Source organism: Ictalurus furcatus, chromosome 9 (genome assembly GCF_023375685.1).
Source record: "Ictalurus furcatus strain D&B chromosome 9, Billie_1.0, whole genome shotgun sequence".
In the NCBI taxonomy this organism is placed as follows: Eukaryota; Metazoa; Chordata; class Actinopteri; order Siluriformes; family Ictaluridae; genus Ictalurus; species Ictalurus furcatus.
This window is the reverse complement of record NC_071263.1, coordinates 13781971-13796378: the sequence shown is the minus strand read 5'-3', so window position 1 is coordinate 13796378 and position 14408 is coordinate 13781971. Positions and strand designations below refer to the sequence as shown.

The 14408-nt window shown below is 37.7% G+C and overlaps 1 protein-coding gene across 1 annotated transcript in view; it reads right to left on the bottom strand.

Annotated features, from left to right (window-relative positions):
• Window positions 1–13894: 13894 nt before the first annotated feature.
• nkx2.1 (NK2 homeobox 1) overlaps window positions 13895–14408 on the bottom strand; it is a 2666-nt gene continuing 2152 nt past the window's right edge. Inside the window, exon 2 of the mRNA XM_053633008.1 lies at window positions 13895–14408. This exon is cut by the window's right edge and continues 336 nt beyond it. Within this exon, the coding sequence (XP_053488983.1) occupies window positions 14080–14408 (329 nt within the window). The 3' untranslated portion in view covers window positions 13895–14079.

The following is a 14408-nucleotide window of genomic DNA, read 5'->3' as shown; positions in this document are numbered from 1 at the left end:
TATTTCAAATTGTCTAAAGTTAAATATTATGGTCTAAATTGGAATGTTAAGTAAGATAAGGTTGTGTTGAGCACTTTTAAATAACGCAAACAAGCTGCATGTGATGTGGTTGACACAAAATTTGTGCATATTATGCTGACATTAGCTAGATGCGTGCGTGCTTTTTGTGGCATTTTGAACGGTATACTGCTCTAATAAATAATTTTGTCAATACATCATTACTATTCAGGCATATGTAGTGTGGTTTGGGATGCAGCCGTGTATTCTCTCTAAATGTGTACTGACTTGCTGATGTGAGATTAATCAGCCCAGTAGAAGGATACATCACAACCGCCATCCATCCATCTATTTTCTATACCACGTATCCTACACGGGGTAGGGGGAGCCTGGAGCCTATCCCAGGGGACTTGGGACAGGGCGGGGAAACACCCTGGACAGGGTGCCAACCCATCACAGGACACAATCACACACACTCACACACTACAGACAATTTTTTTAGCCAGTCAGCATACAACAAATGTCTTTGGACTGAGGAAGGAAACCTGAGTACCCAGAGGAAACCCATAAAGCAGAAGGAGCACATGCAAGCTCCAGGCACACAGGGCAGAGGCAGGAATCGAAACCCCAACCTAGGTTCTTCTTCCTGTGGCTTGTGATATCATTATTCCACCACAGAGGGGCAAATTCCAACATCTTAAAGATGCTTTAAGGTCATCTTTACTGGCAGTGTTCATAAGCATTATTTGTTGATGTGTAAGGTGCAAATAATGTTCACTCTTCCATCCAGCGTTATGATTTTTTTTTTTTTTTTTTTTTTTTTTTAAATCTTTGCAATTTTTTTTCTTAATTATCTTTGCACTTTTTGCAAAGCTCTACCTTGATCAGGGTTGATGAATTTCACACCACGTCAATATCTACAATGTCAGTCATTGCCCTTCTTTCTTTTTTCTTTCCCAAGGAACACTTTGAAAAGGTGTCTATCATTTATAGTAGGATGAACTGACAAACAAATGTGTAATGGAGTTTGGAATGGGAGGCTCCCCACAATAGTGTGTTTTTCTGTGCTGAAAGGCTGTGGGAAAATCTCCCTTCCCTATTCATACATCTTTTCTTCTTCTCTTTATATAATGAGGAGAGACTGATGAACGCAACAACAGGGGGGAAAAAAAGAACAATTACCATCAACCACAAAGCTCTTGGTTCTAAAGTCCAAAATGTTCTCTGGACAGGTTAATCATTTTAGGAAGGGTTTGGAGACTAGCCTTTCAGCTCTAGTTCTTTCTGTGGTGCAGTTTAATTCTTTCAGGGAGAAGGGAACTGTAGCACTTGACATCTTTTTGTAATTTGCTTGTTGCTTTCAGTATTCCCACGGAGCAAGACAGAGAGAATAAACTGCTCATTTTAGCTGGCAGGCTTGTCTTTATAAATGGTGGGTTTTTGTTGGGTTTTTTTTTATATACATGAAGAGAATTATCAGTATGTTTATGAACTTTATAACCTATAAAATATCACTAAAATAACCATAACCCTGTCTATATTTATTTCAACAGAAATCTCACTGCAATACACAGCATAATTGTTTTATTCCATTGTCTAATATAGTATTGTATAGTTTATTTTGATTTATGAAAAAATTATCTTAGCCAGTCTTTTCATCTCTCTCTCACACACACTCCCTCTCATTCACTCTCTTGCCTGCTCTCTCTTGCTCTCTCTCTGTCACGCTCCCTCTTTCTCTCTGTAAGTAGCATGTGTATGTGTGTTGGACAAAGTGGCTTTGCTTTCACAAGTACTATAGTACACAAGAGAAGTAATACAAAGGCAACTTCAAATGTAGATAAAACACATCTTTTGTTTGGCTAGTAGGTGTACATTTTCAAGATTATTTAAGTATGTCTTGCGTTTTAAAACTTAATCATTTGTATACATCTCTATTCAGTTATATTGAACTAACACTTAAACTGGAATAAGGGAAATATATGCTCTCTCTCTCTCTCTCTCTCTCTATATATATATATATATATATATATATATATATATATATAAAATATACATTCTTTATTCTCCTATGTTCAGTTTGTGACTGAACATTATATTCTGCCGAGTCTTCGGAAACGATGCAGACTCAGTTCACTATTATAGACAAAACTGTCGAATAAAATAGTGCAGTTAATGGTGATGATCAAGTTTTTTTTTAATATTAATATTTCTTGTCCTGTTGCAATAGAATGATGCTATAAATTTAAAACAGCTGAACCTCTCTGTCTGATTATTTAAAAAAAAAAATTACAAGCATTTTTCCCAGCAATGAATATCATCCAGTACATCGGAGGAATTTAATTGAAAATCCATCTACTCCATCATTTCTTTTGGGGTGGGGGGTGGAGGGGTCTACAGACTCTAAGCAATGCTAAGTTTTCTCACTCCTTCTCTCCCCCCCCCTCTTGGGTGACTGCACCTGTCACCTGGGGGCCCCTGCCTGCACTCAGGATCAATTTACATAACCTCATTTAGCAGTTCACAAATCAGAGCCATTAAGAGCTGCTAACAGGAACTAAGGGTTCTAATTTAGCCTGCTTTTCACAGTGGGAAAATTGGGCAGCTCAGGCCTACAAATAAAGACTCAGGTCTTGGCTTTGATTGTTGATTGTGATGGTAAATGTACGGATGATTAGAGCAGATTTTCCCCTTTATTGATTTTCTGCCAAAACACAGCATGCCATGGTCCTGTACTAGGAAGCTAACATGGCTTTGGGAGGGCAGGTGGGGGTGGTGGAGGGGAGGCAAGAGCTTATAGGATGCAGTGTGTTCATGAAGCCAGAAGTGTCTGCTCACCTCCATTTTAGGGGAGGTATAAAATCATGAAGAAATGAGAGAATCGAAGAGATTGATTATATATATATATATATATATATATATATGTGTGTAAAATATGAGAGCGCAAGAGAGAGAGAAATGTTAGAATGTTAGACCAGAAAGGAAATCATTATTCATTTTAATCATTATTCATGCCTAAAATTGAATAGCCAAACAGTCATCTGAAGGATTTATGTGAACTCTTTTTGTTTATGCAGTGAATTTAAAGTGTGTCATTACGTTGCTGATGTCAAGTGCGCAGAATGACTCTCAGTCGGTTGTGAATTTGGCAAAGATCAGCTCACAATACAGTATAAAAGGATTGATTCGAGTTCACACGTTCTCTGCCAAACTTGTGTGTATGAAGGTTTGTTGCTGGCTCTGGTTGGTGTATCAGCAACTTTCTCCGGTCCTCAATTTTGTAAAATTGTCCATTAAGAACATCCAAGCTGAAAATAGACCTGCTAAAAAATAGAAACCCTCATAGTATAATGCTTTTAATGGTTAGAATGGGAATTCTGGAATTTTGGTTTAATGGAAACTGTAATGGTCCATGTGTGTCTGCTAATTTGTTGCCTTCTACTGGTGGCATGGTATGTCTAGTGGATACCATTAAGAACCAGTAATGGTAATGGTTTTAATGGTTAGCTGATGGTTTGTAATGGTATTTGTAGTTGAAACCATTAGAATTTCTGTGATGGTTTTTACTGTTATATATAGTTATATATGTGTGTATATATGTGTGTGTATATATATATATATATATATATATATATATATATATATATATATATATATATATATATAATTATAATTATTATTATTATTATTATTAATTGGGAGGTTTCATCGTGTGTAGGCCTAATACAATAGAAATTATTTGTTTTATCTATTAAACACTGACGCTGCTGTTTATTTATTTGTTGGGCAGGGGGCTTTAAAAAAGAATATTTTATGCCCTAAATCATATATTAAAATGTCCAGATGGCTTGACGCCAGAATAAATTTGGCAGACTCTGCCTTTTAAAACCAAGGAAAACAAACAACTGTTGTCGGCAGCAGCGTCCATGTTAAATTGGCGTTAATGTAGATGTAATTGCATGGGATAGTGTCGGCAGTCTCAAAACAAACACGAGGTAAAATTGATTTGCATCTCCCTCGTTTTATGTGCGCTCTGGCATTGTCCAGGAGCGCTATTGATCGGTTCCAGTGTATCGCCCCGCATGTGTTTGCCTTCATTAACAGATAACTGGTTGCTGATGACTGCCATTCCCGGCCATAATGCGCCCTAATGGCTACTTTGTTCTCGTGTCATGGCAGAGGGCAGCCACAGTAATGAGTAGGTGGGTGGGCTCTGTTTTGCCGATCAGTGCTCTGTGCATTCAGACTGCTGGTTCTAAAGGGATCTGTGGAAGAGGTTAGAATAGCAAGACCTCTACGCTCAGGATTACACCTATGACAGTGGTGCATTTCGGGAACACGGTGGTGATTAACAAGGAGACAGAAAGAGAAACTGCTTTACGTCATTCATTCAAACGGGACCCTTCCAAATCTCGTGCATGACGCCAGGAGATCTGCATATTATAAGAAGGTCTTATTAAGGCTCGGGTGTTATTTTCTCCGCCTTGCCTCTGTGCTGATATGGCGCCACTGAGCAAGATTCAGAGCAGGCTGGAGGCAGAAAATTTTGCATCCACTATGCATTAATAGGTTCCAACTTTTCAGGGTGTTTCTTAGAATTCTGAATCTTATTCTAGCTCATTTTTCGTGCAATTAAAAAGAAAAAAAATCTAATTTACAGTAATGTCAAAATTATAAATAAAAAAAAATGATATAGAGAAGATGAAAGTAATTGTGCAATTATGTAAACCTGACACTGCAAATATCATATCATTATGTTCAATCTAAAGTGTCATAATACATGACAATTGATTATTTGTACCCTTTTATAGCCTAGTTATTTTGGTTTTAAGGACAATTTTTTGCAGGGGGTGTACTGAAATATGGGAAGGGGGATAGGGGATGATTGGGGGTGGGGGTGGTGTGTGGGGGGCGCTATTGGTAGAGGGGAGATATGGGGGGTATCTTTTAGACCGGTTAAAAAAAGGACCCATTTGATTTTCAGTCTGCTCTGAATACCCCGGAAACAGTAGCACCAATCAGAGGGACTCTAATGATGAACGCGCGCCCTGATTTCCTTTGCCACCGAGTTGTGAAAGGAGCGTGGAAATGACAAATGATACGCTATACATGCGATTTGCCCGTGTAATACAATGGCCACACAACGGCGAGCCTCCGTGCCTCACAGAGGGAATTGCATGTTAGCTAATTGTTAATTTGGGCGACTTGGCGCCGGCTAATTATGTAGGCACCGCCAATCCTTTTGCATGATGGACCTGCCACCTGCCTTGATGCGCCACAGCTCGCTGCCCGGGCAAACTATATAATTACCGAACAGCAGTGGGGCAATTTTGACTGCCGTTCCTTTTGTGTCACATGAATTCTTCCTAATGACATATTTTATTAGGGCAAATAGCATACCTCCTCTTGGTTCTGCAGTAAAAAAAAAAAAAGGCATCATCTCAACAGGTCTTAGTGTTAAGTCAGGTACACACTATAGTAGTCCGCGTCTTTGGTAGTTAGTTTTGCATTCTTGTAGGGGCCTATGGTCTGTTTATTATTCTTACCTTTTTATGTCGCCCCTGAACCGACGTACTGGTCAAACATATATTTAAAGTGATTTTCTTTTTCTGAAATCCCGTCACGTCGGTTCTGTGTGCGGATTTATTTGGAACAAGACCCACTGAAAGTCTGGTTACTTGTGCGTGGGCCTTAGTAGACCTCCAGGCCAGCTCTATACAGTCTGTCATGTTTCATTAAGACATATACAATGCGCAGTGTTAACTGTGTTCATTTAAATACACCTGACACAAATGAACACTTTATTATTATTATTATTATTATTATTATTATTATTATTATTATTAAATTTAGATCAAGATTACATAAATCCTTCAGCAATATAGATACCCTACAATTAGACAAGCGTAACTATAACTACATTCCAAGGAGAGAAAAAAAAAGGCTACTACATTGTATCTTAACTTGTAGCTGGAGTGGTACTCTTCTCTTTTGTGCCTTTAATATGTATTTTGGACCTGGAATCGTGTGTATATTGTCGTTTAAAAAAAAATTTTAAGTACATAAATACATTTTAGTGTAAACCTTTCTGAGAGTGAGTCTCAAACAATATCTGAATTTCTCTAATGAGTCATGGATTTATTAGGTTAAAATTCACTTTAAATCCTACGTCAGTTAATGGCTATTCTGTGGGCACACACAGTAACACAAAATACTATACTAAGACATTAATGTAACCCACTGGCTGTTAGAGAGAAAGTTTCATTACTGCCCGTGTTTATACATTCAAGGAGCCTCTGGCAGACAGAGCAGTAGAATCGTTTAGAGCGATCAGGTTTAGCTTATTCCCCCCACTCAGAATAGCCTACATGTCGTTTTAATGATCATTGCTTCTGAAAATACGGGTAAGCAAACTGCCTGTGTTTAGACAACAAAAAGTTGATGAAAAAAGCAGCGGGTGAGTGATTATACGCCATTTAGTGACAGCCCCGACCTTAACACGGTTAGTGATGGTTCGATGACCACCAAAGGATTCCCGCTGGTACAGTATAAGAACAGGGAGGAGTACCACTTCTCTGCTTCGCATTTCTCTTGTTAAACCATCATATTTACTATGCTGGAGTGGATGAGTCTAAAGTGCTGGTTTCCCGAAATTTAAGCTTTATTTACTTCACAAAACTCTTCCTTTCAATTGTCATACATGGACTGGCAGATTTTTGGTAATCATTTCAAAGAAAGCAAGGTTTGTACCCAAGTACTAACTTCGAAAGCAAGTAAGATTTGACTGTCTCCAGAGTTATTTATAATTTAACAACGTGTGTGAAAATCACTTTGTGAATTTCTTTCCCTACACTTAACATTAAATGTATACGAACGTCTGTGCAATTTATGAGCACTTGCCCTGGAGTTTTATCCATTTTATATGTGCATTGAACGGCTGTGGTCATTAAAAGAATAATTTTCTCTGGAGAGAAACAAAACCAAAAGCGATAAAGCAAGGAGAGGTAGGAAAATGCGGAGGTTGTTGTTGGGTTTTTTTTTTCTTCTTTTTTTTTTCATCGCATGGAAAAAGCTCCATTCAGATAGCATTGAATGCGATGCATTTCATTGCTGCCACAATTACACTGAAAGGTCAAGTATTACAGCATCTTGCATTCTGCTTAGCAAATGACCCGTTTTGTATGCAGTGTACAATGGCTTCAACAAGCAGATGCCGGACAATTAAAGATATTTTTGAGTAAGATTTACTAAAGGATGTGATTGCAGTTGATTTGTAATTGTGCAATTTGCCACGTACATTTGAGAATGTATGGTAAAATGAGAGATGTCGAAACAAACCACAGCTTTAATGTATTTTCTGATTTTATCTAGATTTTTTTTACAAACCTCATGAAAGAGGCAGCACAGCACTTTTTCTAAGTCATCATGGGCACAAATGAACGTCATGAATAGTAAGCCTAATGCAAACTGACGAAATTCGAATTACGTCAATGTATGGATGCTTACTGTTAAGAGCTATATTAATCTACCTAAGCCAAGACAGGTTAAATGTTTAGGGGTTTTCTGGGGTGGGGCCGTCTGTGGGGGGTGGGTGGAGGGGGTGGGGGTGGAAGTTGACTTTCACTTTAGTAATAATGACAAAATTACATACTATTTCCAAAAACCTATCATGAACCACATGGTCATTTGTGTTCTTTTCTTTTTAAGGCCTGTCATCCAAAATTGTACTTGCAAACTAAACAAACAACATTCAGAACGTTGACTCTACTTTTTTTTAAAGAAGGAATATGTATAGCTATAGCCTAGTTTTTATTTATTTATTTATTTGGTAACAATACTCTTATCCCAGCTGAGTAACTCGGAGGGAACAGATTTCCTAAGGACCTGAGAATATGTGTATGTGCCAGAATTTGGTGTGTATAAATAGTGTCAAGTGATTGTTAAATAAGTTGGTTACAACCAAACTGTGTAAATCATGTCGGTGTCAATGACCGTAAATGACAAGTAGATTCTGCTGAAAATTCATTAAAACAAATTATGTAATTTAAATTACTATGTAAGCTTAATCACATTATTATTATTATTATTATTATTATATTATTATTATTATTAATAGCAATAATAACAATAATAATAATAATAACAACAACGATAGTAATGATAATAATAATAATAATATTCATATTATTCATAATAATGATAATAATAATCCCAGCCCAGTTACTTCAACATTATATTTCAGGTAGCCTACTAAATTTCCTGTGAATTTCACAGTACTAGCTTACCGGTTTTTCCCACTACCAGCCGTCACCTGATTCTGCCTCCGGTTTCCTTCTTTAACCGGTTTCTATAGTTTTTTTTATAGCCTGCATATCACTCAGTTTGCTGGAAAGAGAGAGCTATTTAGAGAGTGTGATACAGTTGTGGATGTTTCAAAGATACGGGTCAAAGAAACTGTATGCAGTTTAAATACATAAATAATAATAGATAACATAGTTATATATATATCGTAATATCCTAAAATAATAATAATATATACCGCTTCTTTTCATCAAAGCAGCACTCTGCCGGTGTTCCGACGTACTGTCTTACCTGACGAGGCGTCATGCCAAGGGATTCTGCACATGCATACTTCACATTTGCACGCCTATAAATACATAGCTTTTCATATATATTTTTATCCTGGGGCATTTTTATAATAACATAGACTGTCAAAACACTTTTACTTTTACCTTTACATTTATACTGGAAGCATTTTTTTTTTACAAGTAAATGTTACACTATCAGAATATGCTACCTGCATTTTTATGCATTTTTAAGGTCGTAGTAATAAAGTATACAAAATAACACAGAGCTTGTGGTATTACTTTATGAAAACATGTAAATGCTCCCTACAGCATACGACTGTTTGAACACCGGGTCCGCGAGGGGAAAAGTCATGCTGTGCTTCGTGGAAAATTCAGCGACTTTTAGCCAATCCGGTGGCTTTAGGAATGGGAAAACTTTTCACTATAGCCAAATCCATGTAATCCAGCGGCGATGACATTACACATACGATTGACACCCTAATAAATCAACAAATCTTCAGTACGAGATGCCCGAGGTGGCCAACCAAATTTCAGAGGGGTCAGTGCCACCCCAGGCCCCACACTAGACACCCCCAAAATTAAATCAGTTTCAAAGTAACACAATTGGAAATTTGCATTTGTGTGTGTGTGTGTGTGTGTGTGTGTGTGTGTGTGTGTGTGTGTGCGCGCGCGCGCGCATGTTTTGCTTACTGGGTTAGACAATCTGCTGAAAGTCTGAAAGCTCTGATTATCAAAAACTGGAGCTATAGCAGCAATCAAACAATTGTCTAATTATACCTTTTTAGATATTCCTCTGGATAAGTAGATAAGTAGAACATCTGGATAATTAACGAAGTTTCTAGAACCTCACAGCAGAGTTTTTGTGTTCAAAGTAAAACTCTTAAGAACGGCAGAACCCTTAATTATTCAAAGAATGCTTAAGAAGCTTTTAATGTCAATTAGTGTAACAGTGAACGTTGGTAGTGGATCCTATTATTGAATAGTTTTTATAGACTACATCAAAAGTCTATGTTTTCACAGAAGATTTAATTCTACGGATGACTTCAAGTGTACATAGTTATAGGTGAAAGTAGATGTGCCTTTCACTTACCATTACTGCAAGGCCTACTTCCCACTCTTTTTGTATTTTTGTTAATCATTAGCTGCAGTCAGATTTAAGGATCGGATACTGGGATTTTTAGTTATTTGAATGTTGATGGCAAGTACTTATCTTTTTTCTCTCCTGTAACTGTTAAATTGGAATATTTCAGCACCGCGGACAGCGCCCAAACGCTGCATCCAAAATGACGTCTCACTTAATGTTACGAAGATTAAATTGAACACCAAACAAATCAGCGATTGAGTCAGCTGTCACACTGTACTCCACTGGGTAGCATTTTTAATCATTTTGCACGATGGCCATAGTTTTTCCAACGAATTATATGGAGGATTTTTTCACGCTATGTATATATCGTTTTGCCATGTTGACAGCAATATGTTGATTTGTTGTTTGAAACAGATCGAGAAGCCAAAGATAAACAATAAAATAAAATAATATTCACCTGGTTTTCTAATGGCATCAACTAACTGCAGATTAAGTGGCGAAATTAAAAATATACGAAACACACACACACACACACACACACACACACACACACACACACACACCAGTACTGACATTATAAATCAGAATCCAAAATGTCCGATTTAAGACAGTGTTGTCCATTATTGACCATCAAACTTGATTAAAAAATACAATAGGCTTAAGTAATATATACACAGTTATAATATTTCAGCACTCTAAGGCTAATAATCTAAACAGAATCGTACATGCTTATCACAAGGTATTGAGTATAGATTAAAATTCGTCTAAAAACATCTTTTTTAGTCGTGATCCTCAAGTAGATGCTCTAATTACTTCAGAGAATATTGTAATCTAATTGCTAAAATGATGAGTAATCGGTACAAATGTCTTATTTCCGCTGACCTAGATTGTGTCCTTCTACATAAAGCAGAGACGCAGACCCCAACACACCCCAGCTCTTGTATGATTACAATGGGGTTAGGGTCTAATTGATGGCAACAACCGAGACCTTTGCTCATAATACAGTGAGGATTGTCCGTAGCTGTCCGTAGTTGTGCAACGTATGTGCTGAAAGACAGCGACGAGGGCACACACGCTTCACATAAGCTCCACACAAAGACCACACACCAAGCCTCAGACATGTAAATTTAATCTGTAGTCTTTCACGGCGGATTCAACAAAAAAGTCTCTAACAGAACTTAATAGAATCTCAGCGCATCAAGATTGCTGTTGAAAATGGTTGCATTTGAACGAAGATTAAAAGGGAACTCGCCGTCGAAGCGAATATGTTTTGTATTATCTGATTAGTTAGTCTATTTATGAGAGTGATTTATTTGAGCGCCAGTCATGTTTCAGTCACATGCTGTGGATTATTTGATGCCATCCAACAAACGCCCAGGAATTTCCTTTGCCTGTGTGCAAAGGAGATAAACTCGATAAACTCGTATATCGAATTGAAACGGTTATGGAGCTCACGTCAAGACACTTGGGATCGGATATAAAATTCCTAATGTAAGCACTGTAATCGTAAAGAGCGAAAATGTGCCTTCAGTGATTCCAATGTATTTTTTGATATTTTTATTTACTCCCCAATTTTGGTAGTGCACTTTATAGCTCACAGTAACTCAACCAATAGCAGGTGGACGTTACAGATAATGAAGTAAACCTAGCTCACTGAAGAGCCATGGCAATATAATTTTAGAACTAAACGTTTGAATGCATTGAAGACATAAAGACAGTCGCTGATTTAACGACTCATCATCCAAAAGAAGTGCGTGATTACAATCAGAGGCTCATTAAACAGTGCGACCCGCAGCCCAAGTATCTGGACCTATCTGTCCATTATAAATCTCCATGAGGGCTGCCGATATATTTAGAACAAAATACAAACATTTATATGTAGAATTAGAATTAGACACTGAGTAGGAAGTTTAATATTATTACCATGTAAATCTGGACACTGTATTTCTGTTGAGCTCGTATTCTTCCTCAAAGCAAGAAGTAGCTGAACAGTGTTTGGGGTATAGAGTTTAAAATGTAAACTCCATGTAAAAACAGCTGGAGCCATTAACTTCTCTAAAACCCATTTATATGCAGCCAGAATAATCTGTCAACAAACAAGCACCCAGGTGGAACAAACAACTGCCACCATTCAGTCAAAATGGGTGCACCAAATGGGGAAAAGTAACTCCTTTAGCAAACTACACATAAACCACTCTAGTTACATCTAATACACATACTTTTGTAGGAATTGGCATTTATCAGCTCACTATTTAATTCAATAAAAATTTTAAGATGTGGAACTGTTAGCATTTAACAAAAATCAAAATGCATTGGCATATAGGTACTAAAGAGGCTATTACATAAACAAACAAAAAAAAAAACCACAACACATTATTATAACTGTTCAAATTTAACTGTTAAAATGATCATTCAAAAAATAATGATCCACTTCTTGTTAGGCAACGTGAGTTTTAACTATGGATTTTCAAGTTTAAAAATATTCTACTCAGTGAAAAACTTTGTTTTCTCTATGAATTATTCAAATTGAATGATGGGACATTCAGTGTGCAGGCCAGGGGAAGCAACACTGCTCGCATTTTCAGATGTTCCTGTCAAAGGCACCTGTCTTAAGAAAATATTTACTACGACATGCAATGTCAGTGGTGCACAATGCGGCCTGGAGTTTGGACTTCATTGCTCGCTAAGCTGTTATTTTGGGTTTGATTTGTTATTTGTTTTTGATAGTTTCCAATCGTTTAGGTTACGGTAAGCTTACTATTTTCAGTTGTTCCTGAATATTTAACAGTGCGCACGAAGACTCTTTAAAAAAAAAAAAAATCGGGTCCTCCATTGAACACCCACCCCCTTGCCCCTGGTGATGTTTTTTAACTTTATCTTTACCTAAACAAGTGGAGCATTGGATCCACAGACGCATCGTATAGACAGGCTGTTCTGATCATTCAGTGTCTATTGTGTCGCACGGTTCTTTGGGTGAACTCTGGTTTGTTTGGCCAGGGATCTGATTGATAAGCTTGCTTTCGGGAGCGTTTGTTTGATGTGCGCACACATCACCTTCACTGACTCACACACCCTCCAAAAAAGAAACCTCAAAAAAGGCGCCGACTTTACAAAGGCCTGGCTTTTGGTTTACTTTACAAGCAACAAACATTTCCAGGGTTTTAATATTATCAAGATTAATGAATATGAAATGATGTGCGGCCTACCTCAAGTTTTTATTGTTTGACCTAATTCTCCAGTTTTCTGTGTTTCTCTCCAAATGTGTTCAAATATCGAGGTTACCGGATATTAAATGTTTTGCAGTGTTTTGTGGGGCACATGTGAGATTGCAATTAAAATTGAGATTATATATCGTATTATATCTGCGAGGAAGGCTCTAAGCTATTACAGCCGACTTTTGGTGTAAGTTACGCTAAAATGTACCTTCTTACGGCCACTTCATGTTCATGTGAATAGATTATATCAGGCCTACATCAAGTTATATATTTTTTTAGCTAGCTCTCTCCAAAAAATTAATTTTAAAAAATTACGTTTGGGAAAAATAGAATAATAAGAATAACTGCAGTAAATTTGTCCTGGTCGTCATAATCCTGAGTATTAATAAATAAATCGCTGTTGCAGAATGCACACGTTATTTATTCTTATTGATATATTTAGGATTAATTAAAATTTTTCTTTATCAACAAACTTTAGCAAAATATATGAAAAAAAAGTAGGTTTAATTCGGTTAGTTGACACCGTATTAATTCTCGCAACCAATTATAATAAGATTGTGTATCATTTTTCATAATTTATTAATATGATTGTATGACTGCGTTTAAGTCAAATATCTATAAGTTACAAGGAAATGAAACGTACAAATACCAGTGGAACTCAAATAACATATTACCCTCAATATCGATAAAAAATTTTATACATATACATATCGCTAAAAACTATGTATTAAATCCAAACCGTTTACAGGAATGTACAAGCTAAGGCTTACATTGCAATCTATAAGAATCAGGAATGTACTGTAGCAGTCAAAATGTGAGGCGGCGTCTTAAAGTGCCAACTGAGGCTTTTTATTTCATCCGTCGGGATGATGTGACTTTTATATATTGTCTCCGCTTAAAAGCTATATAAATAATTCCATCTTCTTCGCCATCTTTGGACGCACATCCTCATAATAAAAAAACTGGGAAAAGGCTATTTCTCATTCTGCATTGATCAACCTTTTCCCCCCCTCCACCCTTCCAATCTGGATTTTGAGATGACGGAGGACAAAAAGTAACAACAAGCCGGGCTGTTCAAAACGGTTACAGAGTATTTCATTTTTTTGTGTGTGTGTTGCTGTTGACTCGGTCAAAGCAGACGTCGAGGTCAAATAGCCTACAGATATTGTCTATCCGTCTGCGGTCTGTCCGTTTGTCACCACGTCCTGCCGTACAGCAGAGCGGAACAGGGCAAGGCCGTGCCGTAGTCGGCGCCAGAGGAGTTCAGGTGTGATAGGCTGGTCACCTGAGTCTGGAGGGAAGAGGGACTGGTACCGTGCTGGCCCAAATCTGGAGACTGGCCAGCGCTGCCTACCTGCTGACTCGGATGCTGGCCCATTGCGCCATTGTTAGCCATGAGCATGACGTTGGCGCCCTGGTGATGATGGTTTTGTGCCGCGCTAGTGGGAGTGTGGCCCCCGCCTTGGCATGGTTTGCCGTCCTTCACCAACACAGGCACGGCTACCCGCCGCGGAGACTGCTGCT